Below are 26,752 nucleotides of genomic sequence, written 5' to 3' on the forward strand. Positions count from 1 at the left end.
CAATTAATAAATTTGCACTGCTCGTCTTGAGCGGTGCACGACGATATATTCCTGAGGTACAGTCCTGGGAGCTGGGGGGGGGGGGGATTTGGCTGGTGCCTTTCTCAACGTAATTCCTGAGTGGCTCTGGGAGCATTCATGCACTTTAGCTGGGTGTGGGGCTCCACATGCGGTTGTGCTGTGTGATCACAGCTTCTGAAGCAGTTTGCTGTTTGTCACTAGCAAAGCATTGCGAGAGACAGCCCAGGCTGGAAAGAGTTAAGGGGGCAGAGCGGTTCCACTGTCCCAGGCTGCACCCTGAGGGGATTCCGTCACATGTACTTGTTTCTCGTTAACAATGGACACAGAGGAGAAAGGACATAGAAGCACATGCTGTCCAACATTTTTAAGATTTTTTGGGAGAAAGGGGGAGGTGTCCTGGTGCTAGCACACATTCATGAAGAAAGCCAAGGAACAGTAAGCCTACACTGTCTGACATTTTGAAGAAACAATCTGGCCAAGCTCCAGGCTAAAAGACAAACTGGCCAAGCTCCAAGATAAGGGAAAACCTCCTAATTTTAATTTTTAACAACAAAGCTCACAATAAATATCTTCAGCTGTCATGCCAGCTCAAAACAAGGTATTGTCAGAAGACCAAATTAGAAACAATACGACAGCTGAACTTAGAGAGACTGGTAGATGACAAACTTTAGGGCAAAAAATTGGGCCATATTGACCACTGATGCTGAGATTCATTTTTTGCGTGGGAGCCTCAAGGAGTCAGTTCATACCCAGACTGACCCTAGATGCTCTAAATATACAAAGCTGGCAATGTCCCCAAAGCAGCTGCCAGCAGTGCTTTTCCTGCCCATGTCTTTTCCCAGGGCTGGAAGGGGAGGTAGTCTAGGAGCCAACTAGGATGGGTCTACTCCCACCGAGAGCTTCTCTGTGCCACCCAAGTAGCCAGAAAGGGGTCAGAATGAGGGTGAGAATCTGGCATAGTATCTTTAAGCATCCAACCATTGTTCATTACTTATAATATTTTTTAAAACTCAAAGGCAGATGAGTAGATTCTTCTTATTTACGCCCAGGCTGACATGTCATACAAGATCTAGGCAATTGTTACTACAGAGGTAGTTATGAGAAAAAGAATTCAGAACTCCCAATTGTGGCACATGGGTTTATACCATGTGGCATATTAACTTTTACTAATATAGAGTCAAGGATATTTTCAGATATTTGACTTTTGAATATGGTTGCATCTATGTAAAAGAGAAGAATTTGCCCCATCAAATTTAGCAACTTCATCTCTGGAATAGATACTAAAACAGAGTTACACACTTCAAAGCTGCTTGAACTGTCCAAACTCATGTTCATTCTAAATACAACTAGTGTAAAATTAGACTGTCAACAGAGTGTAGTGAAGTGAAAATATGGCCATCCTGTTTAACTGGTTTCACAAATCCCTTCTTTGACATACATACCAACATTATTAGATCTGCCACTACTTTATAATTGTACATTACGCTTGTGTTCAGCCACTCTGATGAGCAATTAGGCATTGGTTGGACCCAAACATTTCAAACTTGCACTGATCTCGTCTTTCTCCCCAGCCCCTGCCCCGCTGCTGACCAGATTCTCCCATACCACCCTCCCAGTACTCTACTAGTTCTTTTTCCACAGTTGGCTGTCTTAATACCATCTGTTCCTGGCAAAATGTACTTTGAACTACTTAGCATCCGGTCCTGAAAGGTTTTGATTTTTCTCATGACATGCTTTCCTGTTAACAGACTCAGTTTTTCTCTTCTCCATTCATAATTTTGCTGACAACACAGGAAAGCTGAAATATCTGAGGCAGGATACTGGAATTTCTTTAACACAGAGTCTTTCCTTTTTTATTAGGAACAATTAAGAAAACCAGTTCCTCTTTTTGTAGCCACTCATGTATGATAAAACAGATTGCTATATAGATCACCTTTGCTTACCCCATAAGAATTGGGATAATTGGGAAATAACTTTGAACTGATTGTTAAGGTCTTATGCCTTTGTTATTGCATGGCACTTCAATCTTATTTAATATGCTTTGAAAGGTCATTTTATGGTTCATTAGATTTTTCTTTACACTGTTGCAACAACATAAACCAAGTAGTATTAGTGTATTTCTATAGTGCCATTCAACTATGGCTTTGGAGTGCCTCTCAAAGATCTTGTTACAAGGCTTAAATAATTTTCTATAAAAGTCTCTGAGGTAGGTATTATTATATCCATTTTACAGACTGAAACTGCAGAGGAAAAGTTATGCTACTTGCCCAAGGTTCATAGTGAATTGGTGAGAGCCAGAAAGAGAACTCAGCAATCATGTCTCCTAGTTATTTGCTATAACCACAATGTTCATATTGCATAGTTAACAAACATAATTCCTACACAATGGGCAAGATTCTGTGTCAGTAGTAACAGTCCAGGGGAAGGGCATGATAAAGTGCCTTTAAAGCCACCCTTGTGCTTTCCCAAAGGCTACTGGACTGCTCCAGGGCCTTTGACATAACTCAAACATCAGTGGGAGCCTAAGTTATGACACCCTCTCCAAGTTACACTCAGGTCCATTGTGCTGCCAGGAATATTCTCAGCACCACATGCTTTAGTCCCACCCCCAACACACCCCTCCTTCCATCAGCTGCACCACATTCCTTATGCTGAGGCTTGAGATGCTCTCCTCAGTAGGCAACTTTAGAGGTGGTCCCACAGTGCCTGTAGTGGGGAAATTCTCCCCTGGCTTTCAGGGCTTCTTTATACCTCTAGAGACCTTTTATGAGATGTAAAGGGTCTGGTGCAGAAGTGAGAATCTCCAATATGTATTTTGTAGACAATAAGGAGAGCTGAGCAAACTTGTATGCAATGCATTTTGCCATTTTTGCTGTTTGCAGAGAGTGATTTTTTTAATGAGTTGGGTGAAAACTTTTTAATGAATTGGCTGGGCAATGCAGGAAATTTACTACTCCTGCTTCTGTCCCAAACATATCTAGTTTTTTCAGTTCAAATTTTGGCTCCAGTCTAAAATTAGTTCTTCCAAAAACTTTTGTACAAACAATACCTTACTTACATGGACGCTAGTGAAAAACAACGAAAGATGTCAGGTGGTGAAAAGGCAAATCAATTTCAGTTTCTAAATTGCCTAAATTATTGCCAATAGTTTCTTGTACTATCTTAGCTGCAGCATTATAGTTTTTCTTCCCCTGGGAATTCTCACCACATTTCATATTGTTGGCACTTTGAAAAGAGAATAAAGCAATAAACTGCAAACTTTGTCTCATGTTTCCATACTTTGTAACAGTACTCTGTGTCTACTGGATAATCTATGCTGGCAGCCCCAAGTGGGTACATGTTCTGTTCACCATATTTTGTGGTGCCTCCATCAGTTCATTCCCCTCTAGATGTATGTAAATGTGTCAGCTAAAACTACTGGTATTCCATTTATTTTGACACCCTAGTGTGCCTTTTGAGTTGCAAGAGACCATATAAACTTTGACCTCAGAATTCCAGATAAGAGAATACTAGATAAGACACTAATTCATAGAAAAAAAAAAGGAGTACTTGTGGCACCTTAGAGACTAACAAATTTATTTGAGCATAAGCTTTCATGAGCTACAGCTCACTTCATCGGATGCATTCAACGTAGCTCACGAAAGCTTATGCTCAAATAAATTTGTTAGTCTCTAAGGTGCCACAAGTACTCCTTTTCTTTTTGCGAATACAGACTAACACGGCTGCTACTCAAACTAATTCATAGAATATTTTAACTGGCAGCTGTAAGGATGTCCCCTCCATAGGAAAACTATCAATTGTTTTAGGAATAGTATGTAAACACTAAATACAAAGGAGCCTCAGAATCCACCTACCATGTAAAATAAGAATATCATAAAAAAAAAATCTATGCCATTGTGCAGGAAAACCTCCCTATTAAGGAGAGCATGTAAGCATTTCCTTAAGTGACCTGAAGAAGAGTTCCATGTAAGGTCAAAAGCTTGTCTCTTTCATTGATGGAAGTTGGTCCAACAACAGATATTACTTCACCCACCTTGTCTCTCACAAGTCTTACTAATCTTTAATCTTTTCCTCTTTAAATGCATGGTTGGGTTTTTTTGCAAAAAGCAAGGAGAAAACTTTAAATACATAACCATACATAAGAAATAAAACATTAAAACACTCTACATTTCAATATGTAGAAAATGGTGTATAATAGCTATTTGCATAAGGAAAAGGCAAAAAACAAACCTTGAAACAAGCTGTAACAAACCATCACAAACTCTTAAAGTCCAAAATAAAATAAATGTTCTGCTTTCGAAGTGTATATATTAGACTGAAAAAATAATATCCTGGGGCCAGATAGCAAGATAATATAGGATGGTAAGTTTCTCCATTGTCAAGATGTCCAATACTTTACTGAGGGCTTGATCCCATACCTATTAAAGTCAGGCTCAGAAGGAACATACTGATCACACTATTGGGCAACACTGTAAAACAAGGAGGTAATCAACTTTTCTAACAGGTGCATCCCTATCAAGGCCCAACCCCCAAAAGGACTTAGGTAGTTGTGTGGAAAACCCAAAGTCATACCAGCTTGCATTTGACCCTTTCCCCAAAAGTTCAAAAATGAAAAATCCTGCCATACCTTTGAAAGAGCCTCCAACACAGTTGCAGCACCAACATATACCAGAATCAATCAGTCTACATAATCAGGGTGCTGTCAAGTATGTTCTCTGCAACAGTGAACATGGGCTATTCAAATGGTCAGTACAGACACAATGCAGCTGTAGGTTTCCAGAATTTCCCTCAGAATTTAAAATTAAGATAAAACAGGAATTTTAAAGGAGGGATTCTCAAAAACACTCAGCATCGTCTTAACTCTACTCCCATTGAAGTCAATGGTAAAAAAAACCCCAGCCACCATGACCTATCCAGGACAAGAGTTGGGCCAATACTGAACACTTCTAAAAACCTTTTAATATTCAACTCTCAGTTCTCTGTGCACATTTTAGATGGAGGCTCCAAAACCTTGAAAAAAATGGCATAGATACATAGATATAGGTAATCTGCTAGACATTTGTTAGATATATTTAATTTTTTCCTTCAAAGTCTGTTAAGAGTCTACAAAGTACCTTGTTCCATCAACATTTACTAGTTTGAAAGTACTACACCTCATGGATATAAAGTATATTATGACCGTAATAGAACTAAAGGGATATACCTGATCATTCTTGTCATAAAAATTAGGTAAATCTAGTAAAATCAGGAAGATCCCAAACTTTATACAAGGAAAACAGTCTCCCAAAAGGAAACAATGGATTGTTCACAAGGGAGATAAGAGGAGTGGGGAGTAGTTAGGAATAGGAGCAACTCTTGTTCATGATATTTTGGGGACGGCAAATAGGTTTATTATAGAACAGATACATTTAGACCATAAAAGAAAAAAGGATACATTCAAGTGGGATATCTGGGATTTGAAACTGTTCCTTAGAAACCTGGTGTTTTGGGGATGATTGTTTTCTTTCTTCATATTTGTGTAATTATCAGTATTTTAAACTTCTTTGGATGAATTAGCCATTATTAAAAACAGAGGTAAAGTAACAACCTGGTTCAGAAGATCACAGAAATCAGGATGGAAAAGATCTATTCTGCAGCATTGGGTTAATTAAATCCACCCTCCTGCAATTTCTCTCTCTCACAGTAAAAACACAATTCTTTAGAATGAGAATGGGACAGATACTTTACATAAGGTTTACTGATGTTATGTTGCATCTGGTTCATCTTTTGCAATGAAACAGTTAGATCTCTAAAAACACAGTACTTACGCATTTCGGCAAACAGCTGCCTTCTTTCTGCCATGGTATTTCCTCTTTTCCCGCAATCTTCAATCATTCTAAAAGACAAAATCACCAGAAAATATTTAAATATCCACAAGCTGAACTCAGCCCTTGCCAGCCCTACTGTGGCACTGTTTGGGAGAAAAACAGATCTCAGATTCTACTCCATGGCCTAGATTTTGCTTTCAGTGTAGTGTGTCCTAAATAAGGGGATCTTATTGGCAAATTATATAAAGGGAGAAGAAATCGGAAGGTGTAATCTCTCTGCCTCTACCAACCAGAGCTGAATTCAAACCAGTGCCCATTAAGTGAAAGGCTATGTAATCTCATTAACTATCTCTGGAGCTCCCCACTACCACGGATATTTCTAGTTGAACTTTTAATAGTATACATGAGTTTTTGTAGTAAGTCATCACAGATCTAAGGGCCTGCTGATTAAAAACCTATTAAAAGGTTACATCTTTCAGTAATCAACAGAGTTGAGCAAACAGTTCATAGTGAATAAATTAGCTGAATTTAGCCTCTTTTTATTGTTTATGAGTTGTTCGCTTACAATTTTTTAAATTGATTTGTTATTGAAAGTTAGTCACCAAATATTCTCTATGAGCAGTATATAGACAAATAATTAGTTGTAAACAATTCATTATAAATAGCGGATAGTCAAAATTTGACCTGGATTGGTTAGTGTTGATTTGGCACAGGGGTCACATGGTTCTGTATTGATTGCCTAACTAGATTAGCTTATTAAGTCAGAGTAAGGCCACTCATTTACATATGCAGAATTTGTTTTCCACAAACGTTCTCTAACACTTGCATAATATGCTCTGTTTCTACAGTGCCAGGCAATTCATTTGAAAAAAGCAAAAAAGGGGCACAAACGTAGGGGCTTTTTTACTTGCAGAAAAATGCTTAAGGTATTTACCTAGGTCTAGTTATCAATGTCTGGTTTAAAGGGCAGTGTTTGATTAGGTACTCCCTTTCGATCTCGCGTGTGGCCATCCACAGGAGAGGGCCTTCTCTGTTGAAAGGAAAAAATAGTATTTTCCAAACCACATGTACCATTTTCTTCCGGCAGCATAATGCTAAAATCATCTTTTCCTCGTTGAAAAATCCTTTAGTTTAGCAACGATTTCCTTTTTCATGCCACTGCATCACACTGTCGTTTTGCCCGTATTTGTTTGTTTTTCTGTACAGGCTTTTCTTTGTCACTCATGGTAGTATCTGAGCAGCCAACGTACATTAATGAATTCATCCTCCTGTGAGCTAAAGTACTATTATTAACTCCATCTCATAGTTAAGGGAATAGAGGCACACAGGGATTATATGACTTGCTGGATTCACAAAAGGTCTATGGCAGAACCAGGAGCAGAATCCAGCTCTCCTGAGACCCATCCAGTGTAGCACCTTAACCACACCACCATTCTTTTTCTGGAATGTTATATTGTTACAGCTGTTCTTTATACAGAAGGCATGCTTTTGAGATCTTTAATTTCTATAAATAGGCTCATTATTATTAATTTTCTTTACATACTATAAATCCATAAAGCCTTCAACTAGGCGAGGGCCTCATTGTGCTACACATTTTACACATATATTGTAAAGACAGTCCTTGCTCCAAACTGTCTTAAAAGACAGGATACAACAGGTGGGTGAAACAGGATGTGAGGAGGTAAAGGTAACAATGACAGGCAAATTATTGCCTAGACTGCCTCTGTGTGCAATGCAACTCGCAGGTGTCACTAAACTAACGAGTTGCAATAATCTTACTTAGTTGCTTCAAATCCTTGCGAAAGAAAGTATCATATGTTACACGGAGCTAAGAAATAGTAATTTTTCTAGTCCCACTGATAGAAATTCAGTCATATCCCACATCTTCAAAATCATCTTTCCATATTATGAATTCACAAAACTAGTATGCACGAAAGCCCTTGATTACTATAACCCACTGGTCATTGTGCTGTGTGTCCCAGTCTTCTGTGGTTTGGACACAGAGGGGGAATCTGTTTCAGCTCTTAACTACTCAGCTTGACTCTTTAGCACAAGCTGTAGAGACTCATGCCTTCAGCTCTGGATACCTTCAGGTCAATCCCCACCATCAGCTAAGACAGCTACTGCAATGTTATTTTACTCCACTGATTCTACTGTGCTTATAGTAGACAACAGTTCACAGAAAAATAGCTTAATGTTCTACGGTTCTTCTCAACAGGAAATAACTTTTTTATTGCAGATAAGACAAACACCTATTGTGCATCTAACGACAGTTATTTTCATAGGGTAATTAATAAGGGTTGATGAGCAAGGCAGTAAACTTCAATGTATTGCAGATTCTCTTGCTCAGAATCCCAAAATCTGTTTCAAAACTCATGTTTTACAGCCTCTGAAAATCTTATTTAACTTATATCGATATGCTGAGCTGATGCCTTTTATGTTCACTGTATATGACAATCCAGCTTCAGGAAATACAATAAATAAATGGTTTGGTCCTGACTGAGTCTGATCTGACTCTTTCAAATGCAATCTCTTCCTCTATTTCCCTACAGCACCAAGAATGCTATTTTATAAATTTTTCTTTTTATAAAATCAGGAAAAAAATATTAAATGTTGCAGAAAAGAGTAAGAAAACTAAACATACTTCTTCCCTCCTCCCCCTCCCCGTCTCCTTGCTGTTAGGAGGCTTTCATTTATAAATATTGTAACAGACTATGATTAGGGTTGCCAACTTTATAATTGATGAAAACCAAACCACCTTGCCCCATCCCCTGGGGTCCCGCCTCTTCCTGAGGTCCTGCCCACTGTTCACTCCTCTCCCCCACTCCCTCTGTCCCTTGCTCTCCACTCATTCCCCACTCTCCTGGGACTCACCCGCTGCCTGCAGAGCCAGGCTGGGAGGAGCTGACGCAGAGCCTGCCCAGAGCAATCAGGGCATGGCTGGGCACAAGATTCCGCCTCCGCCCTAGGTGGCAACACCTACCTCTTGCAGCCTGGTCCAGAAGCCAGCCACTGCTCTGTGTCAGGCATCAGCAGCTGAGCAGAGAATAGCTCCTCCATGTGGCTTCAGCCGCTGCTCTTCCCACCCTGCAGTAGCGGAGGCTAGACACCGATCACCCTCCTATGTCCAAGCCGATCAAACAAAAAGGACTCTGCCCCTAAAAAGAATTTTCCCTAAGAGCCCAAACCAAACCAGTTTTCCCTAGCTGCAGGGGGAAAGGATTGATTCCCAAACAGTGCCAAGGAGTGCCTGCCTTTCTCCAGTCAAGCCCCACTCCCTCCTGAGCTGCAGACCCCACATGCAATCCTCTGTCCTACCTGTTCCAGGCAGAGCTGGCAGTCACAGCAAAATACAGCTAGCTGAACTTCCCCCCACTTAAGCCACACAATATTTGCACCCCAAAGCCCTGCACTATTTATTGCCCCCCAACAAGATGGACCCTGCAATATTCATTAACCCCCAAGCTCCGAAGGACTTTTCATCCAAAAGCCCTGTAATATCCAGACCTCCCCCACACCTTTCTTATTCTCCTCTCAAAACAATCACACCCCAACACCCTGCAATACTGACTCCCGTCCAATGCACAGTTTGCAATGCCCAGCTCCCGAAAGCCCTGCCTCAAATCCCTGCCACAAGCCCTAAGTTACCCCCCAAAAAGTGCACCCACAAACACCCTGTGGCATGTAGTACCCTGCCCTGCAATCCCTCTGGCCACACTGCCCTCTGCCAGGGCAGCTTTTACACTCCTTCCATCTCAGAGGCCCCAGCAGCAGGCACCAGCTTCTCCTCGCATGCAGCCAAGGGACAACTTATTAGGACTCCAGCAACGGCCGCATCCCTTCCCCCCGCGGCAAGGATGCAGTGCAAGAGGTGCCCGAGGCTCCAGCTGTCCATCAGCCCCGCAGCCAATGCAATGGCAATGCGAATCCACACAACAGCGTCCACTGCTACGAGTCCAGCTCCAGAAGCCTTTCAGCATCTGCAGACAGCCCGACTATAGCCAACCGAACAGCTGACCGGATGCTGCCAGCTTCCCCTTTCGACCATACATTCTGGTCAAAAAACAGACACCTTGCAACCCTAATACGATATGTCTAGTTCATTTCATATGAGTTGGACTGCTATTGTACAAATGGAGGATTTTAATAATCTCTGTTCTATAGTGATTCTTCTTACTATCGGTACATTTCTGTATCTTGAACTATGCTATATGAAGTGGGTCTTTTGCTTTTCAAGTATCTCTGCTATGGGTCTTGTTTTGAATCATTAACCCTAGAAAGGAACAAATAAATCGCCATATATGCCCAATTTATTTATTGCTCATTCTATAGTCTGGTATACGCCACCCAATTAACATTTTGACAAAGGCCTACCTCAGAGACGTGGTCTATGATAAATAAGCATAAAGGGAGTCAACAAGAGTTCTCATGAGTAAAATCATGCACTGAATTTGATCAATCGTGGCATAAAGAAATTATGAAGTCCTATGCAATAGGTATGATGCAGGTGAGGGCACAACATTAATTGTATTAATTTATACAAAGTGGGACACAGCTCCAACAGGAGAGATTGAAAGAGACCCACCTTACAATAGCCAACAGCCTGGTGATTAGGGCACTCCAAGGATGTGGGAGATGAAGATTCACATTCTTGCTCTGGCTATTCCCACATCCCAGGTGAGCACCCTCATCACGAACCTATGCAATCAGTTAATTGCTTGGATTCTAACCGCTCTCTCTCTTTGGCTTTTTGTGAACATTTTCTAAAATGCCCTGGTTTCGTCTCACAGCCAAACGGAAAATTTCTGAAGCCTCTAAAATCTTCATAGGACAAGAAAACTGTTTCCCGCACATCAGTAATCAACACCTTCCTTTAGGAGGACAAGGTGTTAGCACCACGGCTGCTACTCTGAAACCTGTGATTATGCAAGGCACTGAATTTAGCCGTATAGAGTGACTCCTTTTCTTTTTGCGAATACAGACTAACACGGCTGCTACTCTGAAACCTTAAACAAGCAGTTTTCTTGTCCTTGCTCAAGAAGCCATCTGAAACAATACCTTGTTGACTAACAAATTTATTAGAGCATAAGCTTTCGTGAGCTACAGCTCACTTCATCGGATGCATTTGGTGGAAAAAACAGAGGAGAGATTTATATACACACACACAGAGAACATGAAACAATGGGTTTATCATACACACTGTAAGGAGAGTGATCACTTAAGATAAGCCATCACCCACAGCAGGGGGGGGAACCACACACACCACACAACAGAACCACTAACCCAGGAACCTATCCTTGCAACAAAGCCCGTTGCCAACTCTGTCCACATATCTATTCAGGGGATACCATCATAGGGCCTAATCACATCAGCCACAGTATCAGAGGCTCGTTCACCTGCGCATCTACCAATGTGATATATGCCATCATGTGCCAGCAATGCCCCTCTGCCATGTACATTGGCCAAACTGGACAGTCTCTACGTAAAAGAATGAATGGACACAAATCAGACGTCAAGAATTATAACATTCAAAAACCAGTTGGAGAACACTTCAATCTCTCTGGTCACTCGATCACAGACCTAAGAGTGGCTATACTTCAACAAAAAAGCTTCAAAAACAGACTCCAACGAGAGACTGCTGAATTGGAATTAATTTGCAAACTGGATACAATTAACTTAGGCTTGAATAGAGACTGGGAATGGATGAGTCATTACACAAAGTAAAACTATTTCCCCATGGTATTTCTCCCCCCCACCCCACCCTCCACTGTTCCTCTGATATTCTTGTTAACTGCTGGAATTAGCCTACCTGCTTGTCACCATGGAAGGTTTTCCTCCTTCCCCCCCCTGCTGTGGGTGATGGCTTATCTTAAGTGATCACTCTCCTTACAGTGTGTATGATAAACCCATTGTTTCATGTTCTCTGTGTGTGTGTATATAAATCTCTCCTCTGTTTTTTCCACCAAATGCATCCGATGAAGTGAGCTGTAGCTCACGAAAGCTTATGCTCTAATAAATTTGTTAGTCTCTAAGGTGCCACAAGTACTCCTTTTCTTTTTGCGAATACAGACTAACACGGCTGCTACTCTAATACCTTGTTGGAGGGGGATGAAAGTTACATGTGCCTGGGTACCTTGTTGAATCAAGGCCTTAGGATGGGTTGAATGATGTTACTTTCCTGCTATATACTAGACAAAATGAGAAATGCAGTTTTCTACAAAGCTAGTCAATTTTTTTAAACCAGCTTTGGCTAAGCAATAATATTCTGGTGCACCCCTGGAGCCCCGACCTGGGGTATTCTATCTGCTACCCAAGATCCATAAACTTGGAAATCCTGGACGCCCCATCATCTCAGGCATTGGCACCCTGACAGCAGGATTGTCTGGCTATGTAGACTCCCTCCTCAGGCCCTTCGTTACCAGCACTCCCAGCTATCTTCGAGACACCACCGATTTCCTGAGGAAACTACAGTCCATTGGTGATCTTCCTAAAAACACCATCCTAGCCACTATGGATGTAGAAGCCCTCTACACCAACATTCCACACAAAGATGGACTACAAGCCGTCAGGAACAGTATCCCCGATACTGTCACGGCTAACCTGGTGGCAGAACTTTGTGACTTTGTCCTGACCCATAACTATTTCACATTTGGTGACAATGTATACCTTCAAATCAGCGGCACTGCGATGGGTACCCGCATGGCCCCACAGTATGCCAACATTTTTATGGCTGACTTAGAACAACGCTTCCTCAGCTCTCGTCCCCTAATGCCCCTACTCTACTTGCGCTACATTGATGACATCTTCATCATCTGGACCCATGGAAAAGAAGCTCTTGAGGAATTCCACCATGATTTCAACAATTTCCATCCCACCATCAACCTCAGCCTGGACCAGTCCACACAAGAGATCCACTTCCTGGACACTACGGTGCTAATAAGCGATGGTCACATAAACACCACCCTATATCGGAAACCTACTGACCGCTATTCCTACCTACATGCCTCTAGCTTCATCCAGATCATACCACTCGATCCATTGTCTACAGCCAAGCGCTAAGATATAACCGCATTTGCTCCAACCCCTCAGACAGAGACAAACACCTACAAGATCTCTATCATGCATTCCTACAACTACAATACCCACCTGCTGAAGTGAAGAAACAGACTGACAGAGCCAGAAGAGTACCCAGAAGTCACCTACTACAGGACAGGCCCAACAAAGAAAACAACAGAACGCCACTAGCCATCACCTTCAGCCCCCAACTAAAACCTCTCCAACGCATCATCAAGGATCTACAACCTATCCTGAAGGACGAGCCATCACTCTCTCAGATCTTGGGAGATAGACCAGTCCTTGCTTACAGACAGCCCCCCAATCTGAAGCAAATACTCACCAGCAACCACACACCACACAACAGAACCACTAACCCAGGAACCTATCCTTGCAACAAAGCCCGTTGCCAACTCTGTCCACATATCTATTCAGGGGATACCATCATAGGGCCTAATCACATCAGCCACACTATCAGAGGCTCGTTCACCTGCGCATCTACCAATGTGATATATGCCATCATGTGCCAGCAATGCCCCTCTGCCATGTACATTGGCCAAACTGGACAGTCTCTACGTAAAAGAATGAATGGACACAAATCAGACGTCAAGAATTATAACATTCAAAAACCAGTTGGAGAACACTTCAATCTCTCTGGTCACTCGATCACAGACCTAAGAGTGGCTATACTTCAACAAAAAAGCTTCAAAAACAGACTCCAACGAGAGACTGCTGAATTGGAATTAATTTGCAAACTGGATACAATTAACTTAGGCTTGAATAGAGACTGGGAATGGATGAGTCATTACACAAAGTAAAACTATTTCCCCATGGTATTTCTCCCCCCCACCCCACCCCCCACTGTTCCTCTGATATTCTTGTTAACTGCTGGAATTAGCCTACCTGCTTGTCACCATGGAAGGTTTTCCTCCTTTCCCCCCCCTGCTGTGAGTGATGGCTTATCTTAAGTGATCACTCTCCTTACAGTGTGTATGATAAACCCATTGTTTCATGTTCTCTGTGTGTGTGTATATAAATCTCTCCTCTGTTTTTTCCACCAAATGCATCCGATGAAGTGAGCTGTAGCTCACGAAAGCTTATGCTCTAATAAATTTGTTAGTCTCTAAGGTGCCACAAGTACTCCTTTTCTTTTTAAGAATATCAGAGGAACAGTGGGGGGTGGGGTGGGAGGGAGAAATACCATGGGGAAATAGTTTTACTTTGTGTGATGACTCATCCATTCCCAGTCTCTATTCAAGCCTAAATTAATTGTATCCAGTTTGCTGCTGAATCAAACTGGATACAATTAACTTAGGCTTGAATAGAGACTGGGAATGGATGAGTCATTACACAAAGTAAAACTATTTCCCCATGGTATTTCTCCCTCCCACCCCACTGTTCCTCTGATATTCTTGTTAACTGCTGGAATTAGCCTACCTTGCTTGTCACCATGAAAGGTTTTCCTCCTCCCCCCCCCCCCCCCCCCCCCCTCCCCCGCTGCTGGTGATGGCTTATCTTAAGTGATCACTCTCCTTACAGTGTGTATGATAAACCCATTGTTTCATGTTCTCTCTCTGTGTGTGTGTGTGTGTGTGTGTGTGTGTGTGTGTGTGTGTGTAAATCTCCCCTCTGTTTTTTTCCACCAAATGCATCCGATGAAGTGAGCTGTAGCTCACGAAAGCTTATGCTCTAATAAATTTGTTAGTCTCTAAGGTGCCACAAGTACTCCTTTTCTTTTTTCAATAATATTCTGTTCTCAGTACAGGACTTTCGGTCTTTAAACCCACTATTTACACATTTCTTCTTTGCAAATTGATTAAACGCTTACACATGCACCCATCAACTGCTGTTAAACTCTGGTTTAAATCATCCTCTTCAAACTGTAAACCATTATTTCTTTCTATGCTTAGTAATACCAGAAATATTGATTTATGAAAAGGAAGCTACCCTCCAATATCTAGCCTATAGTTATTTTAAATAGATCTTGAAAGCTGCAGCCAATACCCACGCATTGTCTATGGTAATGTAAGAGATACAATTTCACATTACAGGTTTCAGAGAGGTAGCCATGTTAGTCTGTATCAGAAAAAACAACAAAAAGAGTCCTTGTGGCACCTTAGAGACTTCAGTCTCTCTGGTCACTCAATAACAGACCTAAAAGTGGCAATTCTTTTTTAAAAAAAGAAAACAAAAAAACACTTCAAGAACGGACTCCAACGTGAAACTGGAGAACTGGAATTAATTTGCAAACTGGACACCATCAGATTAGGCCTGAATAAAGACTGGGAGTGGTTGGGTCATTACAAAACCTAAACCTAATTTCCCCCATACTAATTTCCCCCTACTGTTACTTCTTATCAACTGTCTGAAATGGGCCACTCAGGTTTTTCCTCTCTTGGTATCCTGCTGTTAATTGATTTGTCTCGTTAGACTGACCTCATACTTGGTAAGGCAACTCACATCCTTTCATGTATTTCATGTACCTGCTCCTGTGTTTTCCACTCCATGCATCTGATGAAGCGGGTTCTAGCCCACGAAAGCTTATGCCCAAATAAATAGGTTAGTCTAAGGTGCCACAAGGAGTCCTTGTAATTTCACATTAATTCCTCTTCCCCCTCCTTCCCATAAATAGATACTGTGGGTCAAATTCAATGCTGGTGAAAGTGGATGTCACTCTGCTGACTGCAGTAGAGTCGTATCTGGGCTTACTTCAGAGATGAATTTGATCTGGTGAGTAGGAGGTTGGGAGCAAGGTTAAGAGCTGGGTAAAACCATATTTGCAAAGTCCCCTCTTACTGGATTTATTGGTGCCTTATAAAGGACTTGTTCCATTTCTTTTAATGAAGTAGGCCTCTAATCGGTCTCTCTCAGCTTTACATTCCAGCACTAATCTTTGGCAATACAATAAAATCGTTCAGTGCTCTTTCCTGAGGCTAGGTATAATTGCATTGCACTTACAGTACTTGTTTATACTGTCTATGGATGAGCTACTTACAGTGTAGGAGAAAAAAAGCGGTTACTAAGCTCTTATCAAATGTGTGCCTCAGCAATTCTGCCTCTTCAACAGCTTGTCTTGTTCAACTTCTAAATTAAAATAAAAAAAATTCCGTGTCTTGATTCATACATTTTGTAAAATGTTTTCTTCGTTTTTAAGAACGAACGTGATCATGGATTGTTTCCCTTTTGGGAGTTGCCTAAACATAAGCTAGCTAACAAAAGCACACAGCACTGGTATAATTCTTCTCTCATTGAAGTTTTGCCATGAACTTCAATGGGAGCAGCAGTAGGCTAAGTCTGAGTCTTTTTGAAAAAAACTGACCCTTAAAGTCTGGAGAGAAAAAAAAATTCATCCTCATTTAAACCAGCACAACACCAAAAAGACATGGAAACAGTTTCCTGGTCAGATACTTGAAAAAAGTCCAAATACACCAATATCAAAACTAATGGACACTACAAAACCAGCAACTTAACAAAGGCTACCACAATTCTCAGGCTTCAGGGCATGAGCAAATCACCAGTTGCAGTCATCCCATCATGTCCACATCAAGCATTCAAAAATCATGAATGAGGCCAAAAATAAATTATGAGAGCCTAAATAGTTACTTTAAACTTTGGGAGGGGAGTGGGGGGGGGCGGGTACAGTATTTCTCTTTGCCTTCTGGTTTATGGGCCATTAGGATAGACTCAGGACACAGCTTTTCTCCACAACCATGAGGACTAGGAACTTACTCTTTTTTTGATATAAGCTGAGAGATTCTCACTACTCCAAGAGCAGGACCTTTAAGGAAAAACCCCATCTATCATTAGATTCATTATACATTTGTGAGATTTGACAACATTGTGTGCTGCACAAATTGCTGGATAAATTAAGGGGTTTTCCAGCCTTGCCCTATCACTGGCTTACTGAATCTTAAGAGGTAGCAAGACCAGTTATCCATTAGGTGAGATCCTGTGCTTCTTTGAAAAGTTAATCTACAGAGAACTAAAATATTGTAATAAAAACACCTGGACAGAGGTAACACTACTCATGTTTTGCTCTAAATACTCACCTCGAATGCTTTTCACTGACTGAACAAATCAGCTCTGAGGGGCCTTTCAACAGTGCTTGACCTACATCAAATATAATGTGTAACAGATTAACTTTCTTTTTAAAAAGCCTGTAGATTTAGTGATAACCCTCAATGGGCTCTTTCCTACCTTCACATTTCTAACACTATTTCCTTACAACTTATTGTACTTGCTCCAAGTTTTGTTAAGAATTTCACAACAAAAGTGCCAATACCAATTTCCCCTCCACTCGAATGTGAAATGTCAAAGCTATTGCTCATTTGGGGATGGTGGGGAGAAATGTAGCCTGTAACTCCCCCTAACAATAACTTAAATTTGTACCTTTCAATTCCCTTCGACACATTGAAAATACATCTCCTAATAAAACAAAACGTTAACATGCAATATGTCAGGCTTGTTTGTCTGTGCCAGTTTTTAAACACTAGGATGAAAGCCTGTCCCCAGTGAAGTTAATGGGAGTTCTACCCTTGATTTCAATAGGGCCAGTATTTCACCCTTCAGCTATCATGTTTATTCAGTGTGTTTGCAAACTCTATTTTTTAAATATAGAAGTATGATCAACATTAAATATTAGCCTATGCCTCTCCCATATCTGATTTGCTGTTCTACTTCCTTTGACTTGGGCAGCAAAAAGGACATTTTATAGGGAAACCCATAATAAAACTCAAGTGATAAGATGGCAAAGGGTCCTGAAGAGAAGCAAAATGTAGCTAATAATCTCTTTCCTTGAGACAAAGCATGTTGACTCCTGGTTTCACTTGGGGCTCCTCTTTGGCAGTGCAGTGCCACAAGGAAGGCAGGAGCATTGCACACATAATTAAATTCCTACAGAGCTAAAAGGATTTCTCAGCTTTCCTTGTGCTGGTACAATTAAGCCCAAATTCATTTATAATAAGCTAGCAGCGACAGAACTAGGTTGGAGAGGACTTACTCCTTTCGGTGCTAGTTCTAGTTTTTGGTATACAAAGATTTGATGCCTATTTTACTGTAGGACAACAACTAGTTTCATCTCCTTTGTAAATCATAAACAACCTCTAAAGAAACTGTGTGATAACTACGCAAGAAGATATATGGCAAACTATCCCTATTCAGGGAAGCTTTAGGTATATGTCTAACTAAGCATGTGCTTAAATTCTGTTGGTCAGTGGGATTTAAACAGATGCATATAAAGTACTTTGCTGACTAGAGATGGACTGTTGAATCAGGGGTATATTGGTTCGATTATTGTTTTTCTCTAAATTGAGGCTAGAATGAACATATGACAAAAAGGACAGCATATTTGGGGCACAAATATAGTAGGATAATATTTTTTGCTTTTTGAAGTGCCATGTCTGAGTGTATCACCCAATGTAAGAGAGACAAGTAGCTAGAGTTAACTAAGAAATCATTATGTAATTATGGGCTCACACATGCCATGCCAGAACATATTTAATAGTAAGGAATAGAGTTCTATCATATATAGAAGTTTTCGGGGTGCAGAGTTTTCTTGGAAAAGCAAGAGATGAAACAGAAGAAATTTTTTTTCTGCCCCATGCCTTCTAAATTGTGATTCAGTGGCCTTCAGCTTATGTTCTCCCAGCATAAGAGAACTGGAGAAGTAAACTCTTCTTAATGTCCATCAAATAAGGCTAGCTTATGTTCCTTGCATATCCTAACACAGAAGGTTAATGTAAGCTCTTCTGTTACAAAGCTGTCCGTAATGGGATATATGGGCCCTTTAAGAATAAAGGGGGCCAGAAGACCTCATTCCAGGTGTTGGAATGAACAAAGGCCAGAAAATGGCCTGGTAGCAGGAGAGAGGAAGTGGTCCTGGGGAATTAGGAGTTGGATGAGGGGTACACAAACCCGAAGACACTGTTCCTTTAAAGGCCTGGGATCAGAGCCCTATAACATGTGGGGGGCAGAGCTTCCTTTTCTTCCAGCCAATTGGAAGGAGCTCTCTGGAGGAGCACAATACAAAGATTGCCTTCTCCTTAGAACAGAGGAGACATGGAAGGAGATGGAAGGCAGGGCCAGAGGGCTGAACTCCAGCTAGGAAGAGCTGGGACTGGTAGCTTTGGATGGACCAGAGGACGAACTCTGAGTATGGCAGAGGAGACAGAGCTAAGTATGAACTGTTGAATTATGATTCTGGACTTCATGCTGGGGATTGTTTGGATTATTTTGTGATTAAGGATGCGGAGTGAGGACTGTGTGAACTTTATTTGATACTAAACCCGCCCCAGATAGGGATGCTGTGACCCACCACAGAAACTGTGTGGAGTGCTGAAGGGGGCTGCAAGAGGGGTAGGATGCCTGTGACGCAAACTCCTGACCACGAGGTGATCTCAGGTTGTGGCCACCCTGCTAGACTTTCTGGATGCAAATCTATTCAGTCTTTGCCTCACAGCAAATCCAGGCCCTCTGGTATCTGAATTAGCCATTGGATTACCAGACATCTTGCTATATAGCAGTCTGGTTCATTAGTTTTTCGTGATTAATGAATAGCTGAACATTTAGTGGAGGCAAGAATATTAGCAAAAATTATGGATTTAATGAATGATCTATCTGGCTTCCTATGTCATCACTACAACATAGTGTGTTAGTCATCCAGCAGTGAAAAACTGAAATAATGAATAATCCAAGAGCAAAACACACCTTATTTCAGCAGGTACAGGATGGCGGCACATGAAAGTAAATGCTAACTAAAAGGATGGAAAGTTAAATGTGCCCCACTGGGTAGTTTATGCTCCCAATAAAAAAAGCTTAATATACTGAATTACTTTTAACCTAATTAAAAAAATCGGACATTTTATTATGCAATATTTTTACAAGAGCATACAGGGAAAAATGTTATACAATATAATTAGGCAGGAAAGAGAGACTTTTACCAAAAGCCAGAATGCAAAACTAATGTCTGAAATATTACATGCAAAGCTAACGCCTGGTTTGCTAGTAAATGGACAAAAAATAATAAAAAGCACTGCTCTGTACTGATTCATTGCTCCAACTCCTCGAAAACACACACACTGCTACCAGCACACCTCAGATTATGCTAAATAACTACAATTACTATAGTAAATACAAATGTGCTGGGAACATTTTCAGTAAAACAGCTTTTAGGCTATAAAAATCTGTGCTACAGAGCATAAACATTTCATCTTGTAGAAATATGTTCTCATGCCTTCATCCTTGCTTGCAGAAATGTAGCTGAATAAATATCCGTGTCCTGGATTTACCTTTCAGATGGTGGGGGAGGGAATGGGAGGAGGAGGAGTGGGAAAACCCATGAGAAAAGCAGCTATAAAGTGGCAGTTATTTTTGAAAAGATGTCTGATGCTCTTTAGAAACCCCAAAGAGCTGCTGTTCTTCATGTAATGCACATAAGATTGTGGTTAGGAACATTGTTCTAGGGGCAGATCAGGGTAAAACAAGAGCACAGACACTCATATGCTAGTATTGTTCTAGGGTGCACAAAATGTGCTTCCTAATTTCTGTGGAAAAGTCACGTTTGTAGCATCAACATCCTGTTCCAAAAAGCATCAAAATATAGATACAATGCACATAACAGACATGCACAGTCAGTATAGGTCTTTTGTCATGCTCAGCACAATCATCATCTACCTCAAAATATTTCAATGCCTTCTTCCCTATCCAAAGATTATAGCTAGTCATTTTCCTTTTTACCTCTGCTCAGCTGTCCATTACATTGCATGTACACGTAACGTACTTCAACACAAAAACTACGTTTTTTATGTAAATGCAGACAAAACAATGAAAGATAATAAACATACTATGCTGAATCTCCTTCAGTACTGGGACAAATTAACAGTCAGATGCTGATACCTTGAGTGGTGCCGAGTACTACCTTGCTCCATGAGACTTCAGTGGGAATATTCACAGAGCAAGGCACTGCTCGACATAAATGAATAAGGATCATGGATCTGGCCCAATAAAAACAGTTAAAGTGGCATTCCATCGTGCACTGATGTTGGAGGTCACATGCACTGTTTCTACTATGTTGTGTTTTGCCCTTGTATGAGCAGAGGGATGCATTCAAACCTTTGCACAGCTGCGCATGGCCAGGTAACAGTCCCTGTAATCTTAGGAGCGTATGGACTGCTTGTTCCTGCTTCCTCTAGAAGAGCAAACAGCCAGCATGCAGAATGGCTACCATAAGATGTGCTTGAAGCACAATCATCTTTGGTGCCAACAGGTGCAACTGCACTAAGTGCCACAGTAGAGCACTTTAAAAAGGTATTCATGTCTAGTCTATCATATTTTTAAAGTACTTTGTACTCTTTGCTGATTTTATTTTCATAAGTAGGAGTCTTTCAAACCCCTTCCACAAAATCAGTTTTGGAAATGCAAATTCTAATCCAGGAATTTACATCCTTTCCAGGACCCCTGCCATAACATCAGCAGTTGATTAGACTCTAAGGCTTTTACCAAATATTACAATCATGCTTTGGAGATTTGGTGAAAAGGATCTGGAAGATGACTGCTTGCCTCCTTCATTAGTGCAACACAAAGAGCACTCAATCCTCATTTTCTGCATTGTCCTTGAAGACCTGTTGCACTAAGATTTAAAACCACGAGGGAAATCAGTCACAGTTTTGCACAACGCTTTGCTCTCCAAGGACTCTCCAAATCACTTCCACATTAGCCAGACTGCATGCTGTCATACACAGCTTGAGTGAGGAGTGCGGCACTTCTCCAAGCGCCACCCACCAACTAAGTTGAACCCATCTGGGGATAACAAAATGGGATGCCATTGACGGTGGTTTGTGTTCGAAGTAGGAACACATTCTTGGCTGGGCTCTTCAGGTTTGGTTTCCTGCTTAAAGGAGTTGGGATTCACCCAGGCATGTACCTTGGACTTAGCAAGCAGACTCACATGACATCAAAATCTCAGCATTCATTGCGGATTTAAGTTTTCAAGGTTGCAAAAATCCTGACAGCATAACTCTAAAAACATGGTATCTGCCCGAGTCTGTGTGGGGGAGAAAGGGCAATTACAAGACTATGGTCGAGCTATTAGTAGTGAAGATGCTACTTCGAGGCAGCAGCCCAAAGTTACATGCTGTTCTGTCAAGGCTGGGTGTCTAGACATCAAAAGGTCACCAAACAATTAAAAACTCTCTGGAAAGAGTTGTCAGTGAGCTATTCTGGGGGAGAACAGACTGATAGGGACACAGACAGGCCCTGTGGGATGTCTGAAGCAGTTGGGCCCTACCCAAACTTCCAGGGAATGTTAGGGTTGAAGGAAGCTAGACATGAAGATAGAGCGTTTATTGCATTAAGTTCTTTTCCTCTGAAATGCTTTGTTTTTATGTGAAGAATATTTTGCTTTAAGAAGGCTTTAAAATACCACTGATCATAGTTCCCAGAGGGAACAGAACTGCAGGTACTGATCCCAAGTCAGACCTCCTGAGTTAATCACAGTTAGTACCAGGTGACTGCAACCCCAAACCCAGTCTGAGAATCACGATTCTACCCAGAGAGAAATGACTGCTCAAGGCCCGAGACCTGACAGGGAGCACTCTGAGGCCAGGTGGGGTCAGAAGTGCAATCAGCCCAGTAACTAACTATGATACTGACATAGCAGTTCAGGCTCTCTGCAAACACAGGCAGACAGTGGATTGTTTATGCTCAGATCACATTCTGAAGGTTTTCTCCAAAACTTAGAGACGTAAAAGAAAACTGAGATGGTGGAGAAGAACTCAGCCTTAGAAAAATGTTGGGTCAGTGACCAGGCACAACCCGACCCAGTTTGAGCCTTGCTGACAGATGGAGGATATCTGGTTCTACCACTTGAGTGAGATGCGTGTCCTGTACAAAAAAAGACATGCCACTTCTGGGAAGACTTGCTGGAATTGCCCTTCTTTGAAGGCCCCCTCCCCAGCGTTTTTCCTTGTCATTGTAAGAAAGCCTGGACTCAGCAGCAGTCCTAATGAGAATAGCTACTTAACTATTTATCTTCTCGGTGATGAAGTGGGCAGAGAAAATATGAGAGAGGTACGTCGACCAGAGCACCAGCCCCATCCAGTTCTTCCATAGTTTCTTCTGTTGCCTTTCTTGGATTCCTCCCCCCTGATGCTTCCCATGTCACCTCTCTTGATTTCCCCCTTAGTCTTCCCTCATACCATTTCACCAAGTGGTGCTATCCTACTGCAGATCAGCTAAATGAAAGTAAGACAGTTCTTTCATCTGTTTCACTTTGCAGCCCACAGTGTAGAGTCATAAAGGAACGGAGCAGAACATACAGCTGGACTCTTGGACACTGGGCTCTGATCACTTCCTTCATGCTGAATGTGCACTGCAAACTTCAAGGTGCAAGAGACCAGAGTTAGATAACTTTCACTTTGCAGTTATAGTAAACAGACTGTAAACAGATTGGAAGACACTGATAGGGAGACAAGGCACAGAGGCAGGCTTGTAGGAGGCCTAGGCAGATTGCATGGAGGGAGAAACTGTATGACAAGAGTCTGTCCCATTAGACACTTTTCATCTGCTATTATGGGGAATTCTGTCAGAGATAGTTTTTAGGAGCGGTCTTATGAGCACTACACTCTTTGCAAGGTGTTTATATTACAACAATAGGGCTCACCCCTCACAGCAAAACTTCTGGAGCCATCAGGTGCAGAGGCTTCCAATTGCTAAAATGAAGCATCTCCTCCAGAATGGGGGCAGCAAGAAACTGAATCTATTGCCCAGCAGGCAAGGCACTTACGCGAGATGTGGGAGATGAGGGTTTAAGTCCCTACTTACTTATTTATATAAAGTGGAACAGCTCTGAGAGGAGAGAAACTCACCCCAGAATAGCCTGGTGGGTAGGGCACTGATCTGGGGTATGGAAGACCAGCATTTAAGTCCTTGATTTCAATCAGGCAGAGCAAGGATTGGTTCTTCATGACAGTTTTTTCCAGGGTCCAAAGTCACCTATCAGCAACAAGAGTTACATGAACATTCCCTCTCAATTCAAAGGCAGTGAAGGAGTCACAAGAGACAAGGGTGGGGTAGATCATATTTTACAGTAGCAGCAGCAGCCTTGGAACTCTTTCAAGCAGGCCATTCCTGATGGAATCAATCTGCCTGGGAAGGTTTTAAATGGATGTTATCGCTCTCCCAGAGCTATATATAACCTCTGACATTAATAAGGGAACACTGTCAAGATAATGGGGGGGGGGAAATGGGGAAGATCTCCCTTAAAAAATTTATTTGCAGCATAGGTCTTAAATTCAAGATTACCCCAATGTACTTTTTGAAACTGATGCTGGCTATGAAAAAAAAAAGTGATCAAGATTGAGAAGCAGAAACATATGCCAAATATTTCCTGTTTTCTGAATGATCCTTTCAAGATGTATAACCATCAGCTATTAGACATACAAAACTAAGAGGTCCTACCATTTTGAAGAGGAACTAGAAAGCTTTTTTTTTAAAAATGTAGGATTGAAAGTCACACTAATGTGCAGACATAAAAATTACAAATCAATAGCGTGTCAAACAAAATAGTTGGAAAATCAGGCCCTGGTTTACCTCTGGCAAGTGCAAAGTTCTGGTTTCGTCACTTCCTAACAAGAGTTAATTACATTAACTAAACATTTAAACAGTGCAGGTAACTCAGTTCCCTGAACTATTTTACACTAAGTATGAAATGACATATACAATTAGAGGAACAATATTGGACCACCAAAACTAGTGCTTCCTGAGTCAAAGACCCTTCAGTTCACCTTTAAAATCCTACCATCAAAGTGAGGCAAAATACCATCAGACCTGGGTAATTCATTTGCCAGGATCGTAAATGCACTCGATCACATCATGCGAGTCCTTCGCTTGCCAGCTTAGTTTTTGTGACATTGCAACGAATTAAAAATGTACAAGATTTCTGCTCTCTCAAATGTCCAGAGAAAAGAATTCTTGTCAGTTACAGTCCTCTCTTGGCTCACTGGAAAGGAGTCAGTAAGGACAGAACACACCCACAGCAAACTAGGTGCTTCTCAGCCAGGTCAGAGAGCATGGATTGTCATACTAGCTGCCCAGAGGATTTTTTTTCTTCCTACTCACAGGAATAGTTTACATTATAAAAATGTCTCTTCCAACAAGGGGGTGCCACTTTTAGTCCAGTTAGCCACAACCCTTTACTAAAAGAATAAATGCTATTCCACACACACACACACACACACACACACACACACACACACACACACACACACACACACACACACACACACACAGCACTGATTCTGCACACACAAGTGCTTCTAACACCTACAAAGGTAGCCAACTCTTTCCTCCACCCACCTTTCTCCTGCTCTTTTCCTCACATATTCTGAACAGACAGATCACATGTGCGTACATTGGGTTATATGCTGGGACACAAAGAATCTTGTGTTTTGTATTTTTTCCCCAGTACTGCAAACACTGGTTTCAAACTAGAGGAACACCTGAAATGAATGCACATAAAACAAATCTTTGAAGTACTTTTTAAAGCCTTCCAGAGGCAACCACTAAAAATAGTAAATGTCAGCACTTATCTTAATGTCCTAGGATTCGAGAGAGGACCCGCCACCATCTGTAAGACCTTCCTAGCAGAGGCGATAACTCCCCTTCTGCAAAGACACACATGTAGTTTTGCACATGCCAATAATCCCATTGATTTGAGTGGGACTATTCACATAGACAAATTTAAGCACATGCATCAGTTTTTGCAGGATGGGGACAATGTTCTGATCCAGATATTTATAATTAGAGTATCTGTAGATTTAGAAACAAAGGAAAGCTGAACATTCAGCCTGCAGAGCATGTCCTTGAAACGGAAAAATTTCCCTGGTCATGGCACCAACTTTCTCCACAGTGAACTGGAGCATTTTCTTTCTACTCCAAAAATGTAGTTGTGTTGCAAGGTAAAATGTTTGCTTTTTAAGGTCGCTCACTATAGATAATTTTGTTTGAAGGATCTGGGCCACTTATTCATGGGATAACTTACACCAGTGAAGTTAAGTCCACGTGCATTTGCAGAATGTAGACCACAGTAATCTATAGTATGATCTTAAATAGGGAACAGTTACTTTGATACAATTACATTCCTTGTGTACAGAAACCTTATTGTAGAAAACTTGGCACCATGGTACAGTTTCCTTTTCACAGTCACCCTCTGTAAAATGTAGTGTTCAGCTTTCCTTTGTTTCCAGTTCAGCAGGCTACCCCAAATTATAAATATCGGAAACAGAATAGGTCCTGATCCTGCAAACTTCCCTATACCGGTAAACTTCTGCCTGCATGGAGAAGCTTGCAGAAATGGGGTGTGTAATTGTGCAACACCTGCTTCCATTTTAAATTGGAGAGACATTTGTTCTCAACCTAACCATAGCTTATTTGCTTAGCTGAGAGCAGATATTTTCCCTCTCATTGTTATGCCTGATGCATTGTTCTGAGCTGCTTTAACAATATATTTTACATATGCAACTTGCGTACCATTTAAGTGTCACACAGCAGGACGGATTTTAAAGGGCCAGGACTCTAATTACCAATGTCACACAGTTTTGGGCTTGACAACCTGTTTTAATGAGAGTTTTAATGAGAGAAAGAATATTGTTCCAGGCATTAGAGTTACACCCTATTCTTTCTAAAGCATGTCAAAGGGATTTTTAATTTTTCACCAGGCCAGTCATGTTAGAAAGAACCATGGTTTAAACATTCCTTAGATGGACAGCACCTACAAGTCACACATACAGCTAGTATTCAACTAAAACTTCAGAATTTGGAAGAACAGGGACTGATGTGACTCATTACATTGTACTACCAACTTCTAATATAGCACA

The 26,752-nt window shown here is 41.3% G+C and overlaps 1 protein-coding gene across 17 annotated transcripts in view; it reads right to left on the reverse strand.

Annotated features, from left to right (window-relative positions):
- DTNA (dystrobrevin alpha) overlaps positions 1–26,752 on the reverse strand; it is a 291,708-nt gene that overhangs the window by 117,864 nt on the left and 147,092 nt on the right. For all 17 annotated transcript variants that reach the window (XR_006278862.1, XR_006278861.1, XR_006278860.1 and 14 more), the window contains exon 2: positions 5,829–5,896. Coding sequence is in view for 14 of the 17 variants with exons in the window: in XM_043507894.1 (XP_043363829.1) it covers positions 5,829–5,896 (68 nt within the window). In the remaining 3 variants the exon portion in view is untranslated. The remainder of the gene's footprint in view (positions 1–5,828; positions 5,897–26,752) is intronic.

The sequence above is a fragment of the Dermochelys coriacea genome, chromosome 2 (genome assembly GCF_009764565.3).
Source record: "Dermochelys coriacea isolate rDerCor1 chromosome 2, rDerCor1.pri.v4, whole genome shotgun sequence".
In the NCBI taxonomy this organism is placed as follows: Eukaryota; Metazoa; Chordata; order Testudines; family Dermochelyidae; genus Dermochelys; species Dermochelys coriacea.